The sequence below is a fragment of the Mus musculus genome, chromosome X (assembly GCF_000001635.26).
Source record: "Mus musculus strain C57BL/6J chromosome X, GRCm38.p6 C57BL/6J".
Classification (NCBI taxonomy): domain Eukaryota; kingdom Metazoa; phylum Chordata; class Mammalia; order Rodentia; family Muridae; genus Mus; species Mus musculus.
The window spans coordinates 162507019-162530575 of NC_000086.7; the positions used below are offsets into that span (position 1 = coordinate 162507019).

The 23557-nt window shown below is 40.4% G+C and overlaps 1 protein-coding gene across 14 annotated transcripts in view; it reads right to left on the minus strand.

The window, feature by feature from the left end:
• Positions 1–23557, minus strand: part of Reps2 (RALBP1 associated Eps domain containing protein 2) — a 231754-nt gene that overhangs the window by 95067 nt on the left and 113130 nt on the right. For 4 of the 14 annotated variants that reach the window (NM_001290633.1, NM_178256.4, XM_006528762.3 and 1 more), the window contains exons 6-12: positions 19240–19378; positions 15904–15967; positions 13103–13245; positions 11311–11405; positions 7261–7333; positions 5661–5714; positions 589–634 (exon numbers count right to left, since the gene is read on the minus strand). In NM_001290633.1, the coding sequence (NP_001277562.1) occupies positions 589–634; positions 5661–5714; positions 7261–7333; positions 11311–11405; positions 13103–13245; positions 15904–15967; positions 19240–19378 (614 nt within the window). The remainder of the gene's footprint in view (positions 1–588; positions 635–5660; positions 5715–7260; positions 7334–11310; positions 11406–13102; positions 13246–15903; positions 15968–19239; positions 19379–23557) is intronic. The other 10 variants (NM_001359104.1, XM_017318435.1, XM_030251265.1 and 7 more) reach the window with 5 other exon arrangements.

The window sequence follows — 23557 nt, forward strand, 5'->3', positions numbered from 1 at the left end:
GTCTCTGGATTTCCCCTCTGCTCCTCCATTCCAAAGCTGATAACAGCCACGCTCTGTTCTTTTGGTTCTCCTCTTTTGTTGATGGCTATTTTAGAACTGTGAAGCTGAGAAAAGACACCAAGAATGGCTCACACAGACTCTAGGTAGTGCTTACCTGAAGCCCGGTGCCTCCTTGAAGTCACCATAAACATTTTCCCTTCTATAGATTTTCTGTTCCTGAGTTCTTACTGTTTCGGTGTTCACATTCACAGAAATGTTAGTTGTTGCCTTTTAGCCCTAATTCTCTCTTAACAAAGCTATACACCTACCCCAGCTCAGTCATGTTACACAAACTACTTCCTGTCAGGGGTCCAGATAACACCTAGCCACCATCTTCTAGCACTAATGCCCACAAAGACTAAAAGGCTCTCCAGCATCACTGTGTAATCGAGGCAGGCCACTCTTGAGAAGTGAAATGACCCACATCTTTAGATTTAAATCGAAAGGTAAACCAGATAGTGATTTGGATGTGGTTTGGGGGATTTTTATTTACTTCTAGGCAGGGAAAAGGCACAACAGGCACCAAATGAGAAATTAAATAAACACTACCTGGATCTTGGTCTTGCTTTGAGACTGTTGTAGTCCTTAGAAGTTGCTGAAACAAAAGATTATTTGTTGGTTGCTTGGCTTCTCATTTCTCAGCTAATCAGGGTAGTAAGTAGCACCTAGGCTAGTACAGAACGCAGCAACACGCAAAACTGAGGTTGATGTACCCATGTGAGAACGCAGGGGCTTCCACACTATGATAATTCTTATTTTACTTTTAAAGTTAAAGGCAAGAGAGGGAAAGAAGTCCAGCAAGTTTTCTTTCATAGAAACACTGAGAGACCATTCTCAAGTCTAAAATTTTTTTAAGTCTAAATGGATTAATGGAGACATTCCAAGATAAAAAGACAACCTACTTAAAAGTTTGTCTTTTTATATGATAGATTCCCACCTGAGGGCTTCTTGGTCTCCCATGATAGTCTAATAATAGACTTGAAACCAATCTCCCACAAAGGTTAGGAATATATCTAGCTGCATATCTTCTGTAACTATAGAATATTGCCAGAGTCAGATATAGTGGCTAATACCTGAATTCTAGACGCAGAAGCAGGAGGACTGCCACAAGTTCAAGGCCAGCTTTGTCTATATATTGAGTTAAGCCAGCCAAGACTAATTTAATGAGAGCCTGTGCACATTCATGCATGTGTGTGTATGTACACATTTGTATACATACATGTGTGCATGCGTAGAGCACCATGGTTACCATGGTCATGAGAAAGCTGAGCTCTTACAAAACAAAGTTAAAAAGGTGTGCAGCTTTTCCTATAAGAAAATACCCATAGCCAGGCGTGGCTGCCCATGCTTATGATCCCAGCACTTGGAAAGCTGGCTCAGGAATATCATCATGGGTTTGAGGGCAGCCTGGGCTACACGGTAAATTCCAGAATAGCCTGGCTAACCTACAGAATGAAACCCTATCTCAAAAACCTCCCTCTATAAAAATATGAAAGAGAAAATACTCTGGTTCATTCCCCTGTCTTTGTAACCAAATCATACAAAGAGTACGATGGATTAAAATGTGTTTCAACCACACTTTTCCTAATGAAACCTAAATCAGAAGCTCATGCTCACTATCAGTAGCCATGGAGCCCACGTTCCCATCAGAAGTAGTGGCGAGCTCTCTTTTGTGTTTCCACTTATTTGTAGAAGGTGTCTTTAGAACCTCAGAGCTCTGCTATGGTTTTGCAAACGCTGCAAATGTTTATCATAAAAATCCACAGGAAGAGTGAAATGGGGAGAATATAAGTTGTTTCTTTGTTTCACATTATTTATCCAAAAGAAAGTATCTTGCTATGCTATTCTGTCCTCATCCACACCATTCTAAAGATAAAAGCCTCCTCTGGTATGAAGCAGCATAGGTTGATGATGGTCATTAAAATCCTTGGGTTAGACAAGCAAGGAAGAAAGGGAGCTGAAAGTCTCATAAATGCCAGCAAGGCACAAAGCAAACTCCCTAGAGAGCAAGCCTTTACTTACATATGGCCAGCTGCATTAAAAAAAAAAAAACACCATTTCTCCTAACTGTGAGCCCAGGCATGTCTCAGCTTCCAAATGAAATGCTGCCATAGCTCCCTCCTCACCAGCAAAAGTGTGGAAAAGCTAACAAGACTGAGACTCTCCTTGTTCATATCATGCACACACTCCTAGGCAAAGAAGGACCAAACCGTCTGTCCGTCCGTCCCTACCACTCCAGGAAGAAAAGAAAGGCAACCCTCCTCAGCCAGACTGCCCTGGAGCTAGGAGACAAATCTGTGCCCAGACTCCCTGCAGTGCTGGAGCCTGCCTCTGAGTAGGCCTGCCACCGCTCCTCTATGCCCTTCTTCTCCTTCAAGACTCACTGCTTTCCAGAAATATTTCGGGAGCAAAAGTCCTAGCCATGCTAAAACACTGTTTCCCAGCCCACCACACCATGGTAACCGTTCACTCCTTCGTCATTTGTCTTCAGCATTATCTTTGTGCTGCTGCAGGGATGGGTGTGGAAGCAAGGATGAGCTCTGCTAATGGGAGATACACAGACAGGCAGACAGACAAATGGAGTAAGGGTGTGAATGAGCCATGAAGAAAGGAACAGAGACCGGGTTGGGGGTCCAGAGACCCCAGTGCTCCTCATCACTAACCAGCTGAGCTGCCCTTCCCTCGCCTGGTAAACAAGGCTGGAGTCCTAAGAACGTGAATGTCCTGCAGAATGGCAAACAGTTCCATTTGTAGAGGATGTAAACAAAGGTCCCTAATATTCTAGGCCTGAAAATCTGGATTCTGAATTTAGTTCATTACAGGATAAAAAGAGACAGAGATGGAGCAGGTAGCAGAAGGCAAGAAAGGCTGCGATGCAGAAAGTCTGTGAGCTGCTCACTAGCAACGAAACAGCACCTGGAACTGTCCACAGCAATCTGGAGACCATGCTGCACAGGAACACTTCACTATGATCCAGAAGCAAGATGACAACTACTACCGTGCACTATGTGTGACTGAATTAGGCTAGACTGGAACATGAGGCATGTTAGACATCCTAGACTCCACTAACACATATGCATTCAATAACTAAAATTGTGAGAGTGTGTCGGATATGTTTAACAAGGAAAGGAATCTCCTCCATTCCCTCATCTATCACCCAGCCCCTCCCCTTCACTGCTAGCAGCAGCACTGCCACCATGTATAGTAATAAGAAGCAGAGCAGAGACTTACTTTTCCTCTCTACCTGCAAAGATGTTTCCAAGGTACAGCTTGGTAAGTTGGCCCAAGTTTCAGACCACAAAAGCCTCAACAGTACCAGGCTAGTTAAGTCTTCCATCTGCCACCTGGACAGCCTGACTCAGTTCCCCAGTGCATGTGAGTATCTGCAAAAATGGCAAGGGCATACTATGTTGCAAGCTCAAGCAAAAGCCAATGGATGGATCACAGCTTCTCATTTAGCTGGAGAGAGGGGAAAATGACAACTTCCTGGAGCACTCCAGGCATGTTATCTTTCATCATCTTTCCAGGAAATGAGTCAGAGAAGATGACACAGACCTAATGATTAACCTAAAAGCCTGCAATGGAGCTGAGAGGAACTGTCTCCAGTACACTGACTACCAGAATTATAATTACCATCTTGTGACTCTCCTATCTCCTAGGGGAAACTGGGGTGACTTGCCAGGAAACAGGCTATTAAATGTGTTTGACATGAGAGATTGCATTATATCCAGAAGGGGGCAGCAGTAGGAAGAATAAATCAAAAATCACACAGCATGTTCCCAGGCAGTGTGAAACAAATTTAGATATACTTCATGTGCTGTGGCACACCTGTTAGGTTTTATCTGGTGGTGCCAAGTCCTAGTCAAAGAATGTTAAAAATGAAAACCGAGGCTCATGCCTCAGAGAACACTTAATCTCGTGCTGAAATCTCTGGAACAAATAGAAAAATTTAGGATTCCCAAAGCCTATAGGAGAAGCGTTAAATTAACACTCCAAATTGAAATAGCTTTTACTAATACCACGACATGAAATTTACAAAGCATCTACCTTAACATCCACAATCAGAGACGCTCAGAATTGGCCTATGGAAATAGAACATTTCCACCGTGAAGAATGGATCCAAACACATTTCAAAAGTCAAAATCAGGCTTGAGAATTCCCACTGATTTTAGAGTCATGATTGATTTACCATCTTAATTTCCTATTTTGCAGCATTGCTTTTTGGAGGCAGTAGTTTCCAAATAGGCCACATAGCAGAATCACCTGGGGGCTGGAATGTCTTCTGTGCAGTCCTTCCTATCTCCTCCTATTTCCTCTTTCTCCAACCTACTTTTGCTTTTAAACTTCAAAGGAAGTTAGTATTTGGAAAATATAAGCATAAGCTTCAGTAGTCTACTGATTGCTTTGTTGAAACTTTAAACAAATAAGCTCAAGATGATAGTTAGTGAACCAGAAGAAACATTATTTACATTTGAAATATGCAAGGACAATAATAATAAAGAAAAAAGGAGAAACTTCATTCTGATCCTCAAAACCAAAGATCTAAATAAAAAGGCTTTCTGGAGCCACTTGAATTTAACAGGGTTTATCTTGCTTCAGTGATGGCACCATTAAGAGAGAGCTAAAGGTGGCTAGAGAGATAGCTTATTATTCTTGCAGGGGACCTGGGTTTAGATCCCAGCACACACATGGCAGCTCACAACCATCTGTAATTCCAGTTCCAGGAATCCAATACCTCTTATTGGCATCCATGGGCACTGCACATATATAAGGCACATATATGTGCTCAGGCATATACATAAACACACATAAAAATAAACAAATAAATAAACAGGTTTTAAAGAAAGAGTTGAAAACATGGGCCCTGTCAGGCAGTGGTGGCACAAACCTTTAATCCCAGCACTCGGGAGGCAGAGGCAGGTGGATTTCTGAGTTCAAGGCCAGCCTGGTCTACAAAGTGAGTTCCAGGACAGCCAGGGCTACACAGAGAAACCCTGTCTCTAAGAACAAAGAAAGAAAGAAAGAAAGAAAGAAAGAAAGAAAGAAAGAAAGAAAGAAAGAAAGAAAGAAAGGAGAAGAGAAGAGAAGAGAAGAGAAGAGAAGAGAAGAGAAGAGAAGAGAAGAGAAGAGAAGAGAAGAGAAGAAAACATAGGCCCAGAAATTCTCTATGGTTTTACAGACATGTTTTCTCCAAGGAACTGACTTCATAACTTCCTTTTTTTCCTCCTTGGAATCTACTCCATGTTTAAGCAATATCTTCCTGGTAGGGAAGGATTATAAAGATATTTGAGATTGACATTTTACCAATGAAAATATCAACTCTGGGCCTCTAGTTAATCCATATTCTGAGTTCCTTACCTTACACAGAAAGCACTGTCCCAATTTGGCACTTCTAAACTCAAACTGAATGAAATCTAAATGCAGAGCCTAAAGTCATCCTCTAACTGAAGACACGGAGAAGGTATAAAATCTAAGGCTTCTTGTTTTACAAACCACAAGCCAAAAACTTAGAGACAAACAGACACGCTATCACAGACACAGCAATCTTCAGGTCACCAAACAGCTGAGATTTTACAATTAGATTATTGGATAGAGAATACATTAAAATGGTTTCATCCTACCTGTATCCTCAGATACGTCCTTTGGTAAGGATTCGTTAACAGTACTTTTCAAAGCTAGTAGTATTTTGTTTCATGTTTAAGCAAGAAGAAAGAGAAAGGAGAAGAAAGAAAATAAAGGCCTTGTGAAATTTTATTGTGAGATACATCACATTAACACAAATAATCCCTAACCATCAGTTTAAAAAAGGTCTTACAAACCTCTAGAGTTGCTGTAGCATTTTTAGAACAAAGAAAACCCATACAGCACAGAGACAGGTTCCCCACAGACAGAAGGAAGGCCTAATGTCAGCTTCCTTTTTTAAAAAAGGATTTATTTATTATTATATCTAAGTACACTGTATCTGTCTTCAGATGCACCAGAAGAGGGTGTCAGATCTCATTATGGATGGTTGTGAGCCACCATGTGGTTGCTGGGATTTGAACTCAGGACCTTCGGAAGAGCAGTCGGTGCTCTTAACTGCTGAGCCATCTATCTCTCCAGCCCTCTCATTTTCTTTCTTAACAGTCAATCACTGACAAAAGAATATTTGGAATTTAAACCCATGTTTTAATATTTTTTAAGAGTTTGGTAGTTGAGGCAATGGCTTGTAAGTTATGTGAGTGATCAGCTGTAGGCAATGTCTAGTTCCAGCTGAATCTCCTAAACAAACACTTAAATCAAAAGTATGGAACCTTCAGTGCTTAGTGGAAAACTTTTTCATGTTTAATGTCTCTGTGAGGCTGAATTAATGGCAGGGCTCAATGGTAAAACCTGAAATGGCTTCACTTCAGATGGGCTTCTCCCACTTGTGAGTGGTGAATTGATGGAACAGATGGAACACTGGCTTAAGACAGAAACTCTTAGTTCCTGTCTCAGGTCTCTCTCTCTTTTGTGAAAGTAGATCATTCATACTGCCTGCCTGAGCTTGCTGCTTATTTCTAAATGTTGAGTGATTTTAAAGGCACTAGTTTTGTGAGACCTGTATGTAAGATGGTATATGAGGAGGGGCCTGGTAAGTCATAGAAGGATCATGCAAATTACACAGTCCTTAGAGGAGAGGGTCCTTCCTGAACTGTGGATATTACAGGCCAATGTGCCCCATGCCTGGGGGTATCTCTAACACTGGACACTGGGCTGACTGCCTTCTCAGCTAAATAAGCAAATTGAAACTGGACTCCATATCACACATTCGCACCAGTAGGACTAATGAGAAACAGATACAGCTTTAAGATTGAAGCTCTGTTTGAAAGAACTTCTTTATGGATTAGACCTCTATACAAATGTACATTAGTGCTGTTTGTTTTTCAAACCATTTATGCCAACACTAAATATTAATCTCCCAATTCTTTCCATTTTCTAACTATGGGACCAGAATCCAATATGATACCTCAAAATACCCTCAGATTAACAATGACCAATGAATTAAGGCCATTCAGAAAAAAAAGGGTCCTACTGCTACTTGATGAACTATAGGCTTCTGACAACTTAGACTATACAATATATCCAGTGAGTGTGCATCTGGCTCAGTGTCCTCATATGATCTAAAACCCGTGCAGGGCGAAATCAATGAGGAGATGGAGGAAGACATCCTTATAAGGATAAAACGAATTATTTTCCTACCTTGTTTGTCATCAGCAGTAGTCACATCTTGGGTAGGGACAGGGAAGTCAGCCACGTCTTTAACAGATGTCTTCTTGGGAAAGAAAATTAAATATACGGGTTGAAATAAAAAATTAAGTGATAATCACATGAAAACATGTTTTAAAAGTTATAGTTCATGTCCAAAATGTTTGTCTTCAGTAAGTTCTGACATTTAATCTACTTTATTAATTTGGTTTCCTAAGGAGGTACAAGTAAATTTGCACTAAAATATTTACATACATAGAGGAAAGACATAGATTTGAGAAACAAAGATTCAAATCAAGGCTTATTAGTGAATGGTACTTTAAATTTCAGTCTTGACTGGGAGTCAGGCAGAGACTTTTTTCCATTTGTCCAGTCAGCCAAGAACCAAGCCTTTTTCACAAACAGGGAGAGGCTGTGATAAGTGGGCCTACAGTGCGAGTACTTGCCAGGATCTGTTATGTATTGGATGTCCATCCTCCTCATTGTAGATGTTTATAGATGAGCAGATAAAATTTTTCTCCTAAAGCTGGACACGGTGGCAGCCCCTCTTCTTTAAAGATTTATTTTCATTTTTATGTGCATTGGTGTTCTGCCTGCATGCGTGTCTGTGTGAGGGTATCGGGTCCCCTGGAACTGAAGTCACAGACAGGTGTGAGCTGCCATGTGGGTGCCCTGGGGATTGAGCCCAGGTCCTCTGGAAGAGCAGGTGGATCTCTGTGAGCTTGAGGCCAGCCTGGTCTACATAGTGAGTTCTATGACATAGTGAGACTCAAAAAAAAAAATCCCCTAACTCATAGATAAGAACAGGGTGAGTTGGTACCCATAAGGCGTTTCCCCTTTTCTGAGGAAGTAGAGGAGGAGCTTGAAAGGATAGAACTGGGAAGAGAGGAGGGAGCTGTGATAGGGATGTTAAGTGAATTGATTAATGCAAAAAGGCAAGTTCTCAGTATATCGACTGAATACTCAAATTGATCACATATGAATCATTTTCAAATAGTTCAAAGTCTAGTAATTATACTAAGCTTTCCCAATATGTACTCTAACTATAGTATTAGTAAAATATAGTGTGTTTAAAAACTGCCCAGAGAACAGATCTTAAATCTCCACTAAAACAAAGCCATTGTGTAAGGTGACTGAGGAACTACTTGGCTTGACTGTGGTAATGATTTTACAATGTGTGTATGTCTCTATGCATGTATCAAAACATCAAAAACATGTGAAATTATATTGGTCTTACTAGATTAATATACTAGACAAAGCTGAAAAAGTATGTACTCTAAGGCTTCTGCTGTGGTTAAAGGATAAAATATATTCATATTTGTGCCATCTTTATGTACAAGGTCTGCAAAGGTATCTAAAAATGAAAAATAGCTAGGTAGACAGAGAGAAGAGTGACAGATTGATTTGTCACCAAATGTACTTTGGTATTACATACATTTTAAATAGATCTGAAACTTCAGAGATCAGTGGAAAAATGCAAGGATGGTGAATAAAAGCATAGAGGTCTTTGGTTCAGTGGTTAACTTTCATTTACTTCTCAGAACTCAAAGCCATGCTTCTAGTTTGAAATAGTTCCAAAATAAAATTTCATAGCACTATTAGGTGGGAACATGATCTATGGTCTAACACGCCTCATCTAGGTGATTCAAGTGTTAATGTCACGGTTATAGCATAATGTAATATATACTGAATCACTTTAAAGTAAAAAGATGTATGCATCACTACAGATAAACCACTAGACAAACAGCTCAAACACCCACTGAATTATGTGATAAACTGGAAAATATTTTCTCTGTAAAAAATAGCAAAAAATGTAACATTTCTCAGGCTAAGTCCATTTAAACCAAATAGCAGCTGAATTATACATCCATGGATATTGTTTAAATTCTAGAATGCAGGAAGAGACTTTAGATGCATCTCTCTAAAAGAGCCATGTTTGACTTTTAAGTTGTGTACATGAAGTTCCAATCTTTCCCTTTGTTTTTAATTTAGTTTATGAGAAGCTCATATCTAAGTGCTGTCTTTATATCATTTCTCTCACATGCTCCCCTCCAAAGCCTCCTATGTCCTCCCACTCCTTTCAAATCCATGGCCTCTCCTTTCATAATTATTTTTATGAGCATATGGATGTATGGATATATGACACAGCTTTCTAAGTCCATTAGTGTTGTTTACATGACCACTTGGAACTGGATAGCCTATCAGGGATCTTGTCCCTAGAGAAGGCTGATCCTTCATCTCTTAGCAGGCATGTTCTTCATCTAGGGGTAAGCTAATGATAATACTGGTTGACATTCCAATGTGGAAGGAGGAAATCTCACAAGGCCCTCTCACTTTTTGATTTATATGGTATCATTTTCTGTAGACTAGTACATAGTCTACATTTACATTTTAGCTGTTTCTTCTGAAAGGGTAGCCAACACCTCCTTTAATCGGTTTGATACGGCATGCATTCCTATCCTAAGAGGTGATTTTCCATAGTTCAATGAAAGCCCCTATTCATAGTCTATTATCTCTAATAAATTATCAATGTCTTCTTTTTTACACTGCTGGGGATTGAACCTAGATCCTCATAGCATTCTAGGCATCTGGCTATACCACTAAACAATATCCCATTGTGCTTTTCTGTTTCTCTATTGAGACAGGGTTTCATTCAGCTTTCCAGGTTAGTCTTAAAATCAGTCCATAGACCAGAATGGCCTTGAACTTATGATCCTCCAGTCTTCACATAGCAAGCAGTTGGCAATCCAAAGGTGGACAGAAATTATATCTATTTTTTTTTTTTTTTTGGTTTTTAAAGACAGGGTTTCTCTGTGTAGCCCTGGCTGTCCTGGAGCTCACTGTGTAGACCAGGCTGGCCTCAAACTCAGAAATCCACCTGCCTCTGTCTCCCAAGTGATGGGATTAAAGGCATGTGCTACCACTGCCCGGCCAGAAATTATATCTTAATAGGGCATTTATTTTATTGTCTTCTCCTATCTTGACTGTGTTACAGATGAAAATGGTCTAGGAATAAGACAATTCAGACAAAATAAATCCAAAATGTCACTGAAAAAGCTAACTGAAGACATAGCTCAGTGGTAAAGCACTTGCTTAAAACACCAAGAAGAAACAAAAAAGCAAATAAAAATGGACACAAGATTTTAATAAATATTTCACCAATGGAAATACACAAATAGCTAACTAGCAAATGAGAAAAATGTTCAACACCACTGGTCATTTTCAAACCGAAACTGTCATGAGAAACAAGTGCATCCCACTAGGATGGCTAAAATGAAAATGACATGAGCCAGGGTGATCAGGAATATGAGGAAACAGGAGCCATTATACATTCCTGCTTGGAGAACTGAAATAATGCAGTTTGGTGATTCCTCAAAAGTTTAGCACAGTTATGGTACAATCCAACAATTCCACTAGTAAATACATTGCAAAGAGAAATAATCATATTTATCCATATAAAACACTCATATAGGTTCATAATAGTCAAAATATGCAATAAGGAGGGAGAAATGAACAAAATATAGCATATCCATACAATTAAAACTATTCTGTACTAAAGAAGTACCTTCAGAACATTATACTAAATGAAAAAGACACTCGAAAGCAGACATTCGCCATTGGTCTACTTATAGGAAATGCTTAGAAAGGACTAAACCAGAAACAGAAAGGTTAGTAGGAGCCAGGGAGATGGGTCAGTGGGTTAGAAATCACTTGTTACCACATCTGAGGACCCAAGTTCAATCCACCAGATCCCAAACTGTAAGGGACAGGACTCATGTCCTCTGTCCTCCATGCTGATGTCACAGCCTGTGCACCCATCCCCAAATGAATAAATAAACATAATAAGATTGACTAGTGACCATCAAATGGTGGCGATGGGAAGTGTGGCAAGTGGTGCTAATGAAAAGAGGGTTTTAATTGGGAGTAATAAAAATGTTTTGCTATAAGTGTTCATTTTCCAGAGTTTGTGAAGACATAAGCTAGAGTTTACTTCTATCATACATCCTGATTAACATGGGAAAGTTTTTTGTTTTAATTTTTTACCTCCATCCGATTCAAGTCACAGGACTGTTGGTTTGCTGGCATTGACTCAGAATAAGAATCAAAAATTGCACACTCCCACTTGGATTTAGGGAAAGCTAGTAGGGAAGAAAAAATACGTAAGAATATTTACTATAGCCATAGTGGAATGTCTTAGCAGTGTTTCTGCGCTCGTTAAATGTAACGACAAAGTCGGCTCACTCATATGTACTATTAACATCACTAGCTGTAAAGAGATAGCATTTGAAAGTCTTTACAAACACAATCTAGTAGCGCTATTCCCATTTCAAAGACACTGAAACTGAGGAGCGGGGAAGGCAAACAACTCACTCAAGGGTATACAGCTAGTCAGTGACCAGCAGAGACCTGAACACCCAGAAGTCCAGCTGACGAATTCTTACTCTTAGCAATGAATGTTACCACATGGTAATAATTGGCCACATTGGCTACGATGGTATGTTAAGTTTTAATCATATTAAACACAATTTTTAAATGCAGTAGCCATAACAATGGTTTAAATACTATGAAGAATACCTCCTTTTAGGTATTGCTAGAAATAAGCAAAATACTAAAATAATATATACTAAACATAACTTTATGAAATACATATCACTTTGGTTAACAGAAGTTACAAAAATAAAAGTATACATTCCTACTGACTGACAATAGAGAAATAGCATTATAAGTCTCTTAGAGCATACAACAGCAAAAGTAGTTGTTAGTTGGGAAGCTCAGAAAATTGGCATGAGAGAGAAAGGATGCTACATGATAAGCTAATTGCCTGGCAGCCAGGTTGTTTCTTAAGAGAGTAATAGTAAAATACTTTACTACTTTGCCATGAGGTATCCACTAGCATTTGGGGGCAAATAGAAGAAGGCAGTCTTGTTCCGGAAGCTACACTTCAAAGACTACAAATGACAACAAACAACTGATAATTATCTCCACCCTATCGTCTATCTCTGAGTCCACTGTCACCTCCTCAATCTGAGTAGGTAACCCATAGAATCATTGCAGACAAGAAGTCTAATTTTGTCATCTCCCTGCCTTCCCCGGGCCAATGCTATTGCTTATGATTTGTTTCCTGCTTTTCTCTTCAGCCTCATCCTGGCCTTGCTTCTTTGTTCTATGCACTCCAACAGCCATGGCCTGAAGTGTCTATTCCTTGAGTGTCCCAACTCCCTTCTCAACACCTCTCAGCATACCTGCTGCCCCTCTTCCCAAACCACAGAAAAAAAACATAGTAAAGACTAAAAACATTTTAACATGCTTTATAACAAAAATTTTCTCCTGGAATCCACCCAGTCCCCCAGACATGGAAGTATCAAAAATGGCTCATACACAGTCCACCAAACAATGCAATGTAGCCTTACAAGGCTGTCTTCTAATTTAGAGGGAAAGATTATTAGTTCTATGACTGTTTGTTAAAGAAAAAGACCTTATAGCTTTGAACTACCCTACTGAAGACCAATTAGAAATACTAGGATATATCTGAAGATGCCAAGCTTATAGTTGGCTCTTTAAGATTTATAGTCTATCAACAGGGGGATTCAGTACTTGCCATCCATGACTGTCAAAAGAAAAAAACAGTGATATTGGTTCTAATCCACCCAGAAGGCACCATAAATAGAACATATGGTTTATACTTCCTCAGATCATCCCTATAACTTGTATTCTAAAAAAATCTTCAGATGTCAAGGATTCCCTGGTGTCCAGACATCATTTTAAGAAATAAGTGTTTGCTGTTAGGCATTCAGAAAATATAGCTAAGGTTTATGATGTATGATAAAGGCCTTACCTGCTTGCAAGTACTCTGGCTGCAGAGTTGGAGGCAGGCCCTCTGGCAGTGGGTAGCCGTTCTTCCGGGCTACGATGAGATGGAATGCAGCACAAAACTCGGACAAGGTCAGGGCTCCATCACAGTCAGCATCACTGAGTTCCCTAGAAGATGAAAGATGTCATGAGTTGCCTGTCATGCAGCATCAGCCTCAAGCACGCACACACAGTTCCCAGATTCCTGCCCATGGCCTGTGATAATCTTAAAGTTTCCCAGGCAAACCCATGTGAAATCCCAGGGGCCAATGAGAGGGGGGAAAAAAGCTGATTTGTGGCAGTACCATCAGTGGCACTTTGTAAATGAAAGTGGAAATTCTTCTGGCTCTCTGATAGGTCTGGTTTTTTTTTTCAACACTAAGACAAGGCATAGGAAACTCTAGTGAGAAAAAAAAATGATGCTTGGGTTTTTGCAGTTACCTGACAGTTGCTCGATAAGCGCAGGCTGTGTGGTGTGAAGAGTGCTGGACTTGATGCTGGAAATGAGCCAAGGGAGGGCAGAGCCAGCCACTAAGTTCATTCAGACTACAGACATAGGCACTTCTCTCTCTCTTTTTTTTTAATTTTAAGGGAAAATGGTTTGAAGCAGTGTGCATTTTGGTAGCAAGTTAGTCTCTACATGAGAATTTTTTCTTAGAAAGCCGGGCATAGTGGTATATACCTGTAAGCCCAGCACTTAGGAAGCAAAGGCAGGCCGGTCAGGAGTTCAAGACTAGTCTTAGCTACATAGCAATTTCTAGCCTGAGGTACATGGGACCCTGTTTTAAAATATGGACACAGAGATGGGATGAGCAAAAGGAGAAAGAGGGAGGAGACAGAAGAGGAGAGGGGAACAGAGAAGACGAGAGTATATAGGAATACAAAGAGGTTCAAGAAATACTGGTTGCATCATAGTTTAATATAAAAGTAGTAACTAGTAAAAGGCTGGTACTGGAAAAGAGAAACCTGAAGAAAGGGAGTCTTAAAAAGGCATGTCTCTGCTTCAGTCACCATCTTTCACTAAAAAACACAGGCCTATTCATTGAACACAAAAGAAGCCTATTTGCTAAAAGAACTAAGGTCCCTTAAGCACCAACATCTCTGTGGTATACAGACACAAGCAGACTTGTATTAGAACAAGTGTAGAAATGACTCATGTAAAAGTGTACTAAAAAGATACTGCTATTGGGGGAAAAAAATCTCTAAGGGAAGGTCTATAACTTTGCGTTGGACCATTTGCATCCTCCTATTCCCCAGGAGACTGCTGCTCTCATTCAGAATGCAGCAGCCCTGAAACAGCTGCTCCCCAGGGTGAGGCATCTGGGAACTGCGTCAGATGCCGGATGGAGAGTATGCCATTTAGCCTTCATGCATTTGTCTCTACAAAATGACAGGAAGCCTCACAGGGTAATGTTAAGGCTGGGAGTTCTGCCAAAGCAGACGCTATTCTTTTCAAAATGGTCATTTTTTTTCCTACCCTTAAAATCTAACATAAGACTTGTTGAAAAAAAAAAAAAGACAAACTATATATGCCAAAAAACGTAAATCCAGCTCAAAATCCCAGCTACACTGGCAAGCACGATATACCAGGAATAGTTTTTCAATAAGATCAACAATATATGGTATGTGATTCTAAATTCTAAATTCTAAATTCTATCATAATTTTGTAATGCCTCATGAAAAACTCTTTACATAAATATTCCAATGTTTTAATATATATTTACGATAGCATGATCCACAAAGGCAGGAGTTTATGGTGCTGAGCATTTTCAGACATGCAAAGAGAACCATCTGGACCATGGCAACGCAGTCCTCCTGGAGCTCCAAGTGTGGCAGGCCTCAGCAGCAAGGCAGAGCCGGCACTGCAGCTGCACTGGCTGAATTGGGGCCCAGCTGTGAAACACCTGCCAACTTTACAAAGTTCACAGGCTTCTAGAATAGACAAATTTAACTTCGTTCCAGAATGTTCTTGGACCTTCTGTTCACCCTACCTTATAAAATATTATGAAGAATGGCTTTTCAAGGTCCCCTGGCTCCTTGCCTCACACTAAGTTAAAAATATGAAAATAAAACGTATGACAGATTGTCTCACATGTGCACAACTGCCTAGACTGAAATCAGGATGGGAAAAAAATAAAAGTAGGGAATTCCTTTTCTTATGTGTAGATGCACGTGCATGTCTGTGTGCACCACATGAATACAGTGCCCTGGGAGGCCAGAAAGGGTGTTGAGTCCCACGGAGCTGGAATTACAGGCAGTCAGGAGTGCTATGTGGGTGGGAAGAACCAAAACCACCCCTCTAGAAGAGCAGCCATCTCGCTAGCCTGCAGAAATTACTTTTAAACTAGTAGCTAACACGTAGGGCTCCCTATGCAGGTCTGATACTGCTCATTGTGATTTTCATAGGGTAATTTATTTAATCTTCATAGCAACAAAAACCTGAGTTCTATTCTCTCTCAATCAGTTTTAAAAATCATCCAGAAAATAAACTTCTCAGGACTGGGAGTGGGGCCCAGCAGGGGAACACTTATCTGGTGTGTGTGAGGCCCTAGGTTCAAACCTTAACACCACCAAAAACAAAACCAAAAATCGAAACTTACTTGAGAGGCTGAGGCATGGCACTTGCTGCAAGTCTGAGGCTAGCCTGAGCTACACAGACAGTGAGTTACAGGTCATTCTAGACTACAGAGTAAAACTCTCTCTCAAAGCAAACAAAAATTACATCTTAAAAAATCAAAACAGCGAAAAGATGAGTCTATGATCACACTTGGCAACAAACATACTCACCAGATATAAGAGAGTTCTGGAATGGAGAGCTTTGATTTGGTGAAGAAGTTCTTGGCCACAGACCCTGTCAAGAGCCATGATTTAAGTCAGCATTACTTGTCTGAAGCAGCTTGGATGTGCAAGCGAATTGTCATGTTTTGCTTTAACGATCTCTACCACATAACCACAAACACTTTTATTCCTCAAGCAACAACAATTACAAGGACTTTCATAAAAGCAGCATGTGGCTTGCCTAGCACATCTGAGGGCCAAAGATTAGTTCTTCTTGTTGCAAAAATGAGAAAAGTACAAATAAAAGGGATATAGAATATGTAAAAAGAAAAAGATGCAATGACAAAATGCTCATGACAAATACAAATAAGATAAACTCCTGCTGTGTTTACCAAAACTGCACATTTTCATTAAAAATGCCTAAGAAAACATTCAAAATTACTTAAGTAAATGAGAATATGTTGAGTTTTATACTTAGAGAATGGAAAAGCAATGTAGAGGCATGGAAAAATGGTAAGTGGAACGAGAAAAATTGTATCATTAACCCTTCCAAAATATTGAGAAATAGTTTTGACAAAATCTGAGATTTCCCGGCAGTGATGGCACATGCCTTTAATCCCAGCACTTGGAAGGCAGAGGCAGGCAAATCTCTGAGTTTGAGGCCAGCTTGGTCTACAGAGTGAGTTCTAGGACAGCCAGGGCTACACAGAGAAACCCTGTCTCAAAAAAAAAATTCTAAGATTTCTTGGTGGCACTTTGAACAATGTAGCCAGAACTTTTGTCAGTTGAAATTCAGCAATCATCCCATTGTCCCAGCTGCACTTGAAATGCTAGCCTTCACTGACATTTTTCTTGCTTTCATGCTCCCAAAGGTTCCACAATTCAAAAGCCTCATTTCCAACATAAGAGAGCATTAAAGCCCCAAATTTTGTTCTAAGATAAGTCAAAAGACTCCCAGCGCAATTAGAAGTGCTCTAATTGGCTTTAAAAACAGTAAGAATAGGTGGGAATTTAGTTGGTAGATACTTGATTGCCATCTGCAAAGCCCCAACACTACATAAACAAACAGAAAAATCAGGCCAGGAATGGCCTGCACACCTTTAATCCCTGCACTTGACTAACAGAGGAAGGCAGGTCTCTGTGAGTTTGAAGCTAGCCTGACCTACATAGCAAGTTCTAGACCAGCAGGGGTTACATAGTGAAACACTGTCTTCAAAATAAAATTTAAAAAGGGTTATAATGGATCCTAAAGCAACACTCAACTTTCTTTTGATAAATTATTAAAATTCAAAAGCAAAGTATCAATAACCCAGTGAGCCTTCTCCCTAAATGTATTCTGTCAATAATGCTATCACATGACTCTTGGCTACCAATGCAACCGACCACCTTGTGAAACACCTGACATACAAAACTTGTTGGCTCATTTACCAGCTATCCTATAGCAACCAAGATATAAAGGCATTCTCTTCTCCTATCAGTCTGTCGTCTGCTGGATCCATCCTCTTCAAAGAACAGTAGCTGATGCTGGCTTTCATACTGGAGACTATTGTACCATAGAGTCTCAAAAAAGTTAGGTGGAAGGCATTGGGAAGCTGACAGCTATCAAATTCAGCTGTGTCCCAGATGTCACCAGCTAAAGAAGGAGCAGAGGAGAAAGCCTGAGTCCTGTCTCCTTTGAGTGCACCATGTGAGAAGTCCTCATTTTCACTCCACCTCCTCCACTAAGCCACAAGAAAAAGAGACTCCATTTATATATCCATATAAAGAATATATATTCATATAAAGAATGTTTATAAGAATGTACAGCAGTGGCCTAGGTCTGCGAGGTGGAGAAGACAGGAGGAGGGAGTCACTGCTACTAAGTGGGTGGATTATAGAGGGGTGATAGAAAGGTTCTGAACTTAGGTTATGAATCTTGTCTGTAAATGAACTAAAACTGCTGACTGCACAGTTCAAATGGTAATATTTATGGTATATGAATTATATTTCAACTAAGTTATTTATTTTAAAAGACATCAACTAATGCCATTCATGAACTTCTTCATTGTAATCAAACTAAACATTTTTTAAAATTTTATGAGACAGATAATTCTGAACAATGAAGAAAGACTTGATTGTGTTAAAGAATATGTGATTTTTTTTCTCACATGTATCAGTGAGTTCTGGTTATGTTTTTCTAAGACACCCAAAGATATATTCTGAAATATTTTTCAAATCAAATGGTCTGGCAATGGTATTTCAAGATCATCCTTGCTGAGAGGGAATATAGAGAAAACTGCCAGCACTTGTCCGTGGGGATTTTTTATAGCTGTAAGTCAAGTTGAATCTACACTTGAAATTCTGCAAAAATAAAAAGGTTGAAAGACATTTTCAAAACACCTCAAACGATTTATCCATATTTGGCTAAATATGTGCATATATTGCGAAAAGAATCAGATGAGCAAGAGTATGGAATCTGGATTTCTGTTCATATATTCTAAATCATGATGGTAAAACTCCTTTGTTATTTCTAGACTATTCTACCTTCCATAAGGTCATTTATTACTAATCACCAAAATGATGTTTGCCTTTACATATATAAGAATATATCAATTATATACCTTATTTCACAGAAAATTAGTCTTAATCCATGCTTGACTGTTAGCTTAGAATGATCAAACCCACAGATATTCTTTACATCTGAAGGGTAAGAAGTTGTTTTATCCTTTTTTCTTCCAGACTCTAGGATTTCACTGTTTGTTCAGCCTGGTAAAATGAAGGCACATGGGAACTAAATCAATTCCTCTCAGTTTGAATGTTACATGAGGGCACAACAGGAATGCAGACATCTGAAGATAATCTAGAACTGATATTGAGAAGGTGCTGGCCAGTCTTCCTTTCATATCTCAATTTCAAGAACCATGAAAGAAAGGCTTAAGCCAAAGAAAATGAGCATGAGCTTAAACTTCTGGGAGCATAAAACCTAAGGGGACCTCTGCCGGAAGGAAGGAGGACAGGCAGGAAGGCAGGTTACACTTTGTCTTTGTTCTGGCTCTAATATAATGAGTAAGCAATTGAAGGTGTCCCATGGCACTGTCATCTACTGTTCCACGTGCTTTAGCTGATAAGGTGCAGGATCTAGACTACGTTCCCCCAAATTCACATTTACCCTTCTGCAATAGCAGTGTAATTTTCCCCACATCATTACCATTTTTTTTTCTGCATGACTTATATTTGATAAGAAGTTGTACCTTAGAGGAATACAAATTGGAATCAAAGAAGGTTATAATATTCATTTTGTATTTCTCAAGATGTTCTGTAGTTATTCACATGGGCCCCACGTTCCAGGACACCATGTTCTCTCACCTGAAATGAAGGAACTCGGGTCTGGCTGGAGGGACCGAAACTGATTGACGTAGTACTCCCGCTGTTCTTCAGTTATCCTCCAGGGCTCATCTGGGTAATTACTGTTGTTCTCCTGCGGTTCTCTCTCCACTGAAAAGGACTTTAAAAAAGAAAGTGCTCACAGAACGTGCCTGTCATGAGATGAGGTGTAAGACTTAAACACCAATGAATGTTATTTTGTATTTTTAAAATTTTCTCCTGAAAGGAATAAACATAACTGTCTCATAAAAAGAATTTAACCAAAACATAAACTATAATATAAAGGAGACAGCAAGCTTCATGGTTTTTTCTATCTTCAAAGTTAACAGGAACATGAATTACTGAACAGGTAAAGAATGATGACAGGTTTTAAGGCCACCATTCTTCTCTTCAACTATTCATCACATCTGACCCTCTTAGATTGGCTAAGTGGTTAATAATAAAATTTTCACATGTATATGTATGGCATGTTGGGGGGCAAAGATGATATAAGGAGTCTTCTTCAATTTATCACACCTTATGTATTGAAACAGAGTTTCTCAACTGAAGGTTTCACTCTGTTAAGTCTACTGTAGTTAGCCAGCTTGACCCCTGACTCCACATTCCAAGCACTAGAATTATAGGTAGGCTACCATGCCCAGTGGACATTAAGCAGATTCTAGAGACCTGATCTTGGTCTTCACATTTGCATAACAAGTGCTTTATTTGCTGAGCCATCTCCTTAGCCTCAGATTCTCTTCTGCGCTTCACAGAACATATGGCAACACTATAACTGCATAATCTTTTAGTTTCATATATTTTCTTTGTTTCTTTGTTTGTTTGTTTGTTTGTTTGTTTGTTTTTGAGACTGAATCTCATACTGTAGCCCAGGATTGCCTAGAACTCACTATATAGCCAAAGTTAGGTTCAGATTTAATGATTTCTGCTCCTTAGTGCTGGGATTATTGATGTGAGCTATCATAACTGTGTTGCTCTTCTTCTCCTGTTGCATTTACATTGTATAAATTCAGGAGTCAAAATTTCCAAGCCCAATCCAAGTCCCTGGGTCCTAAGTCAGTATCGCTGAATCTACCCTTCACATATATGAGTTGGGACTGTTTACTAAGTACAAAGCTGAGCAATGAGAACCACTGCCATCAGCAGGGTAACAAAGGGGTGCACCAAACCTGCCACTAGAGGGCAGGCAGGCATGCCAAATTTGAAGATTTAAGAGCTCAGAAGCCCAGAACGCAATGCAGGAGCAAATAAAAGCTAGTCTAGGCTTTCAGAACAGACACAAAATGGAAGTGCTGAGAGAAACATCTGGGGCTTTGCTCCATCTTTCCCATCCACCTTAAAACCATGTATTTTTACCATGGGCCATGTCCATGGAACCAAGAGGTGGTCACAAAGAAGGCAAAAGGAAACGAGTAAAGACAAGACAGGTATCGCTGCACAGAAGTCTTCATGCTAAATGTTGATCTGCTGCATCGCCTGCTACTAATGGAAAGCCCTGCTCCCTGGGAGTGCATTATTTCTCTCCTGGGAAAGAGGCCTCCCAACCTAGTCCCTCTTCATTCTAGCCCATGGTTGCTCCTTCTCCAAGCTCATAATTGGAGACATTTTGAGAAATTGAGAAATTTGAGAAAAAAAATCTATTAATCTTGCAGCTACTTTCTTTCCTATTTATATTACTTCATGCCTGAGTAGCGTGAGTCACTTTTTAATAGGTCTTGGTCTATTCTACCTGGCCATCAGGACTCTTGCAGTCCATGCTACTCTTTGCTGACTTGGTAGGTTTGTAATTCCCCAAGTGCTCACGTCTTACAGACCAAACTCAGGTCTTCTTCCCAGGAAACTCTTCTTCTGGTGCCAGCCTGATGAAATCCTTCCCCTTCTTACATCCTTCTGCTCCAAAGTGCCCTTTCCATATTTCTACCATATGTACATCCATGCCTACACACATAACTGAGGTCACTTCCTGCCCCAACACAGTCTGTTACAAAGGTAAGCAGCAGCTAAGTGTGGCTGTGTGGATGAATGACATGACTCATACCTGCTATCATCTGGCTACACGGAAACAACAGTAATTGGGCTCATAACACACTGGCCTCTGAGATGCTTTGGCATTTGTACTGGCTAGTTTTGTGTCAACTTGACACAGCTGCAGTTATCACAGAAAAAGGAGCTTCAGTTGGGAAAATGCCTCCATGAGATCCAACTATAAGGCATTTTCTCAATTAGTGATCAAGGGGAAAAGGCCCCTTGTGGGTGGGACCATCTCTGAGCTGGTAGTCTTGGGTTCTATAAGAGAGCAGGCTGAGCAAGCCAGGGGAAGCAAGCCAGTAAAGACTATCCCTCCATGGCCTCTGCATCAGCTCCTGCTTCCTAACCTGTTTGAGTTCCAGTCCTGACTTCGTTGGTGATAAACAGCAGTATGGAATTGTAAGCTGAATAAACCCTTTCCTCTCCAACTTGCTTCTTGGTCATGATGTTTGTGCAGGAATAGAAACCCTGACTAAGACAAATTGGTACCAGCATAGTGGGGTATTCCTGTGACAACCTGACCATGTGTTGAGGAGGACTGTGGAAGGACTTTGGAACTTTGGGCTTGAAGATCCATTTGTTGTTAAGAACTCTGTCAGATGTTGTGTAGGAGCTTATGATAATGTTGAGAACAGTGCAGAAGATGGAGGCCTGGCTTGTGAAATTTCAGAGGGAAGATTAAAGACTCTTTTCAGGGCCATTGCTGTTTTGATTGTGAAGATTCTGTAGTTCTGGTTAGCGGGGGCTGAAGAATCAGCTGTGATTAACAAGATACCAGAACTACTAAAGCAAAATCTTAGGATTACTGGGACTATTGATGCTGATTAGCTATAGCTAAGAAATTAGCGGTGATTAAGAAGAGACCAGCATCATTGAGGTGACATCTTCTGGGAAGTGTTTTCTGAGAGCACAGAGGCTGTATTCCAGAGATAGCCAAGGTTGTACCTTGTGCTGCAGTGGGACTTCGTAATGTGTAAGAGTCACCCAGGTGGTACTGGATTTGAAGGCATGCAGAGCAGCTGAGGCTCGGCACTGTGAGAGGCCATGGAAGGCCATTGGTGAAGGTACAGCCTCAGTTGAAGTTGATGGCCCAGGACTGAAGGGGGTCATGCAGCATTTTGGAGATGCCAGTACCATGAGATGACCACCAAGAACAGCAGCAGCAGTGCAGTACAGGCAGCTGGAGTCTAGAAGACAAGCCGTGTGCTATAAAGGACAGGACTGGAGAAGTGACCCAAGCCCTTGGAGGAGCCCAGAAGATCGTGAGTTGGATCCCAGACATTGGACAGTTGGAGTTTAATTTTTGCTTTTGATTGTGACTGTGCCCTGATATTTTTCCCTCTTGAAGGAAGAAAATATTTTAGTGGATCCCACAGTTAAGAGACTTTTAATTGTAAAAAAGACTTTGGATTTTAAAAGATACTGGACATTTTAAAGGGATTGACTTTTAATGTGTAAAGACTGTGGGACTTTTAAAGTTATTTAGATCTTGGGGATGAATAAGAAATTAAGGGTTGAGGCTTACTAGTGATGTGTTTGTGTGTCAAGTTGACAAGGGGTCAATTGTACTGGCTAGTTTTGTGTCAACTTGACACAGCTGCAGTTATCACAGAAAAAGGAGTTTCAGTTGAGGAAATGCCTCCATGAGATCCAACTCTAAGGCATTTTCTCAATTAGTGATCAAGGGGAAAAGGCCCCTTGTGGGTGGGACCATCTCTGGGCTGGTAGTCTTGGGTTCTATAAGAGATCAGGCTGAGCAAGCCAGGGGAAGCAAGCCAGTAAAGACTATCCCTCCATGTCCTCTGCATCAGCTCCTGCTTCCTAACCTGTTTGAGTTCCAGTCCTGACTTCGTTGGTGATAAACAGCAGTATGGAATTGTAAGCTGAATAAACCCTTTCCTCTCCAACTTGCTTCTTGGTCATGATGTTTGTGCAGGAATAGAAACCCTGACTAAGACAGGCATTGAGGATGGACCATCTAGAGACTGCCATACCCGGGGATCCATCCCATAATCAGCCTCCCAACGCTGACACCATTGCATACACTAGCAAGATTTTGCTGAAAGGACCCAGATAGAGCTGTCTCTCTCTTGTGAGGTTATGCCGGGGCCTAGCAAACACAGAAGTGGAGGCTCACAGTCAGCTATTGGATGGATCATAGGGCCCCCAATGGAGGAGCTAGAGAAAGTACCTAAGGAGCTAAAGGAGTCTGCAACCCTATAGGTGGAACAACAATATGAACTAACCAGTACCCACCAGAGCTCGTGTCTCTAGC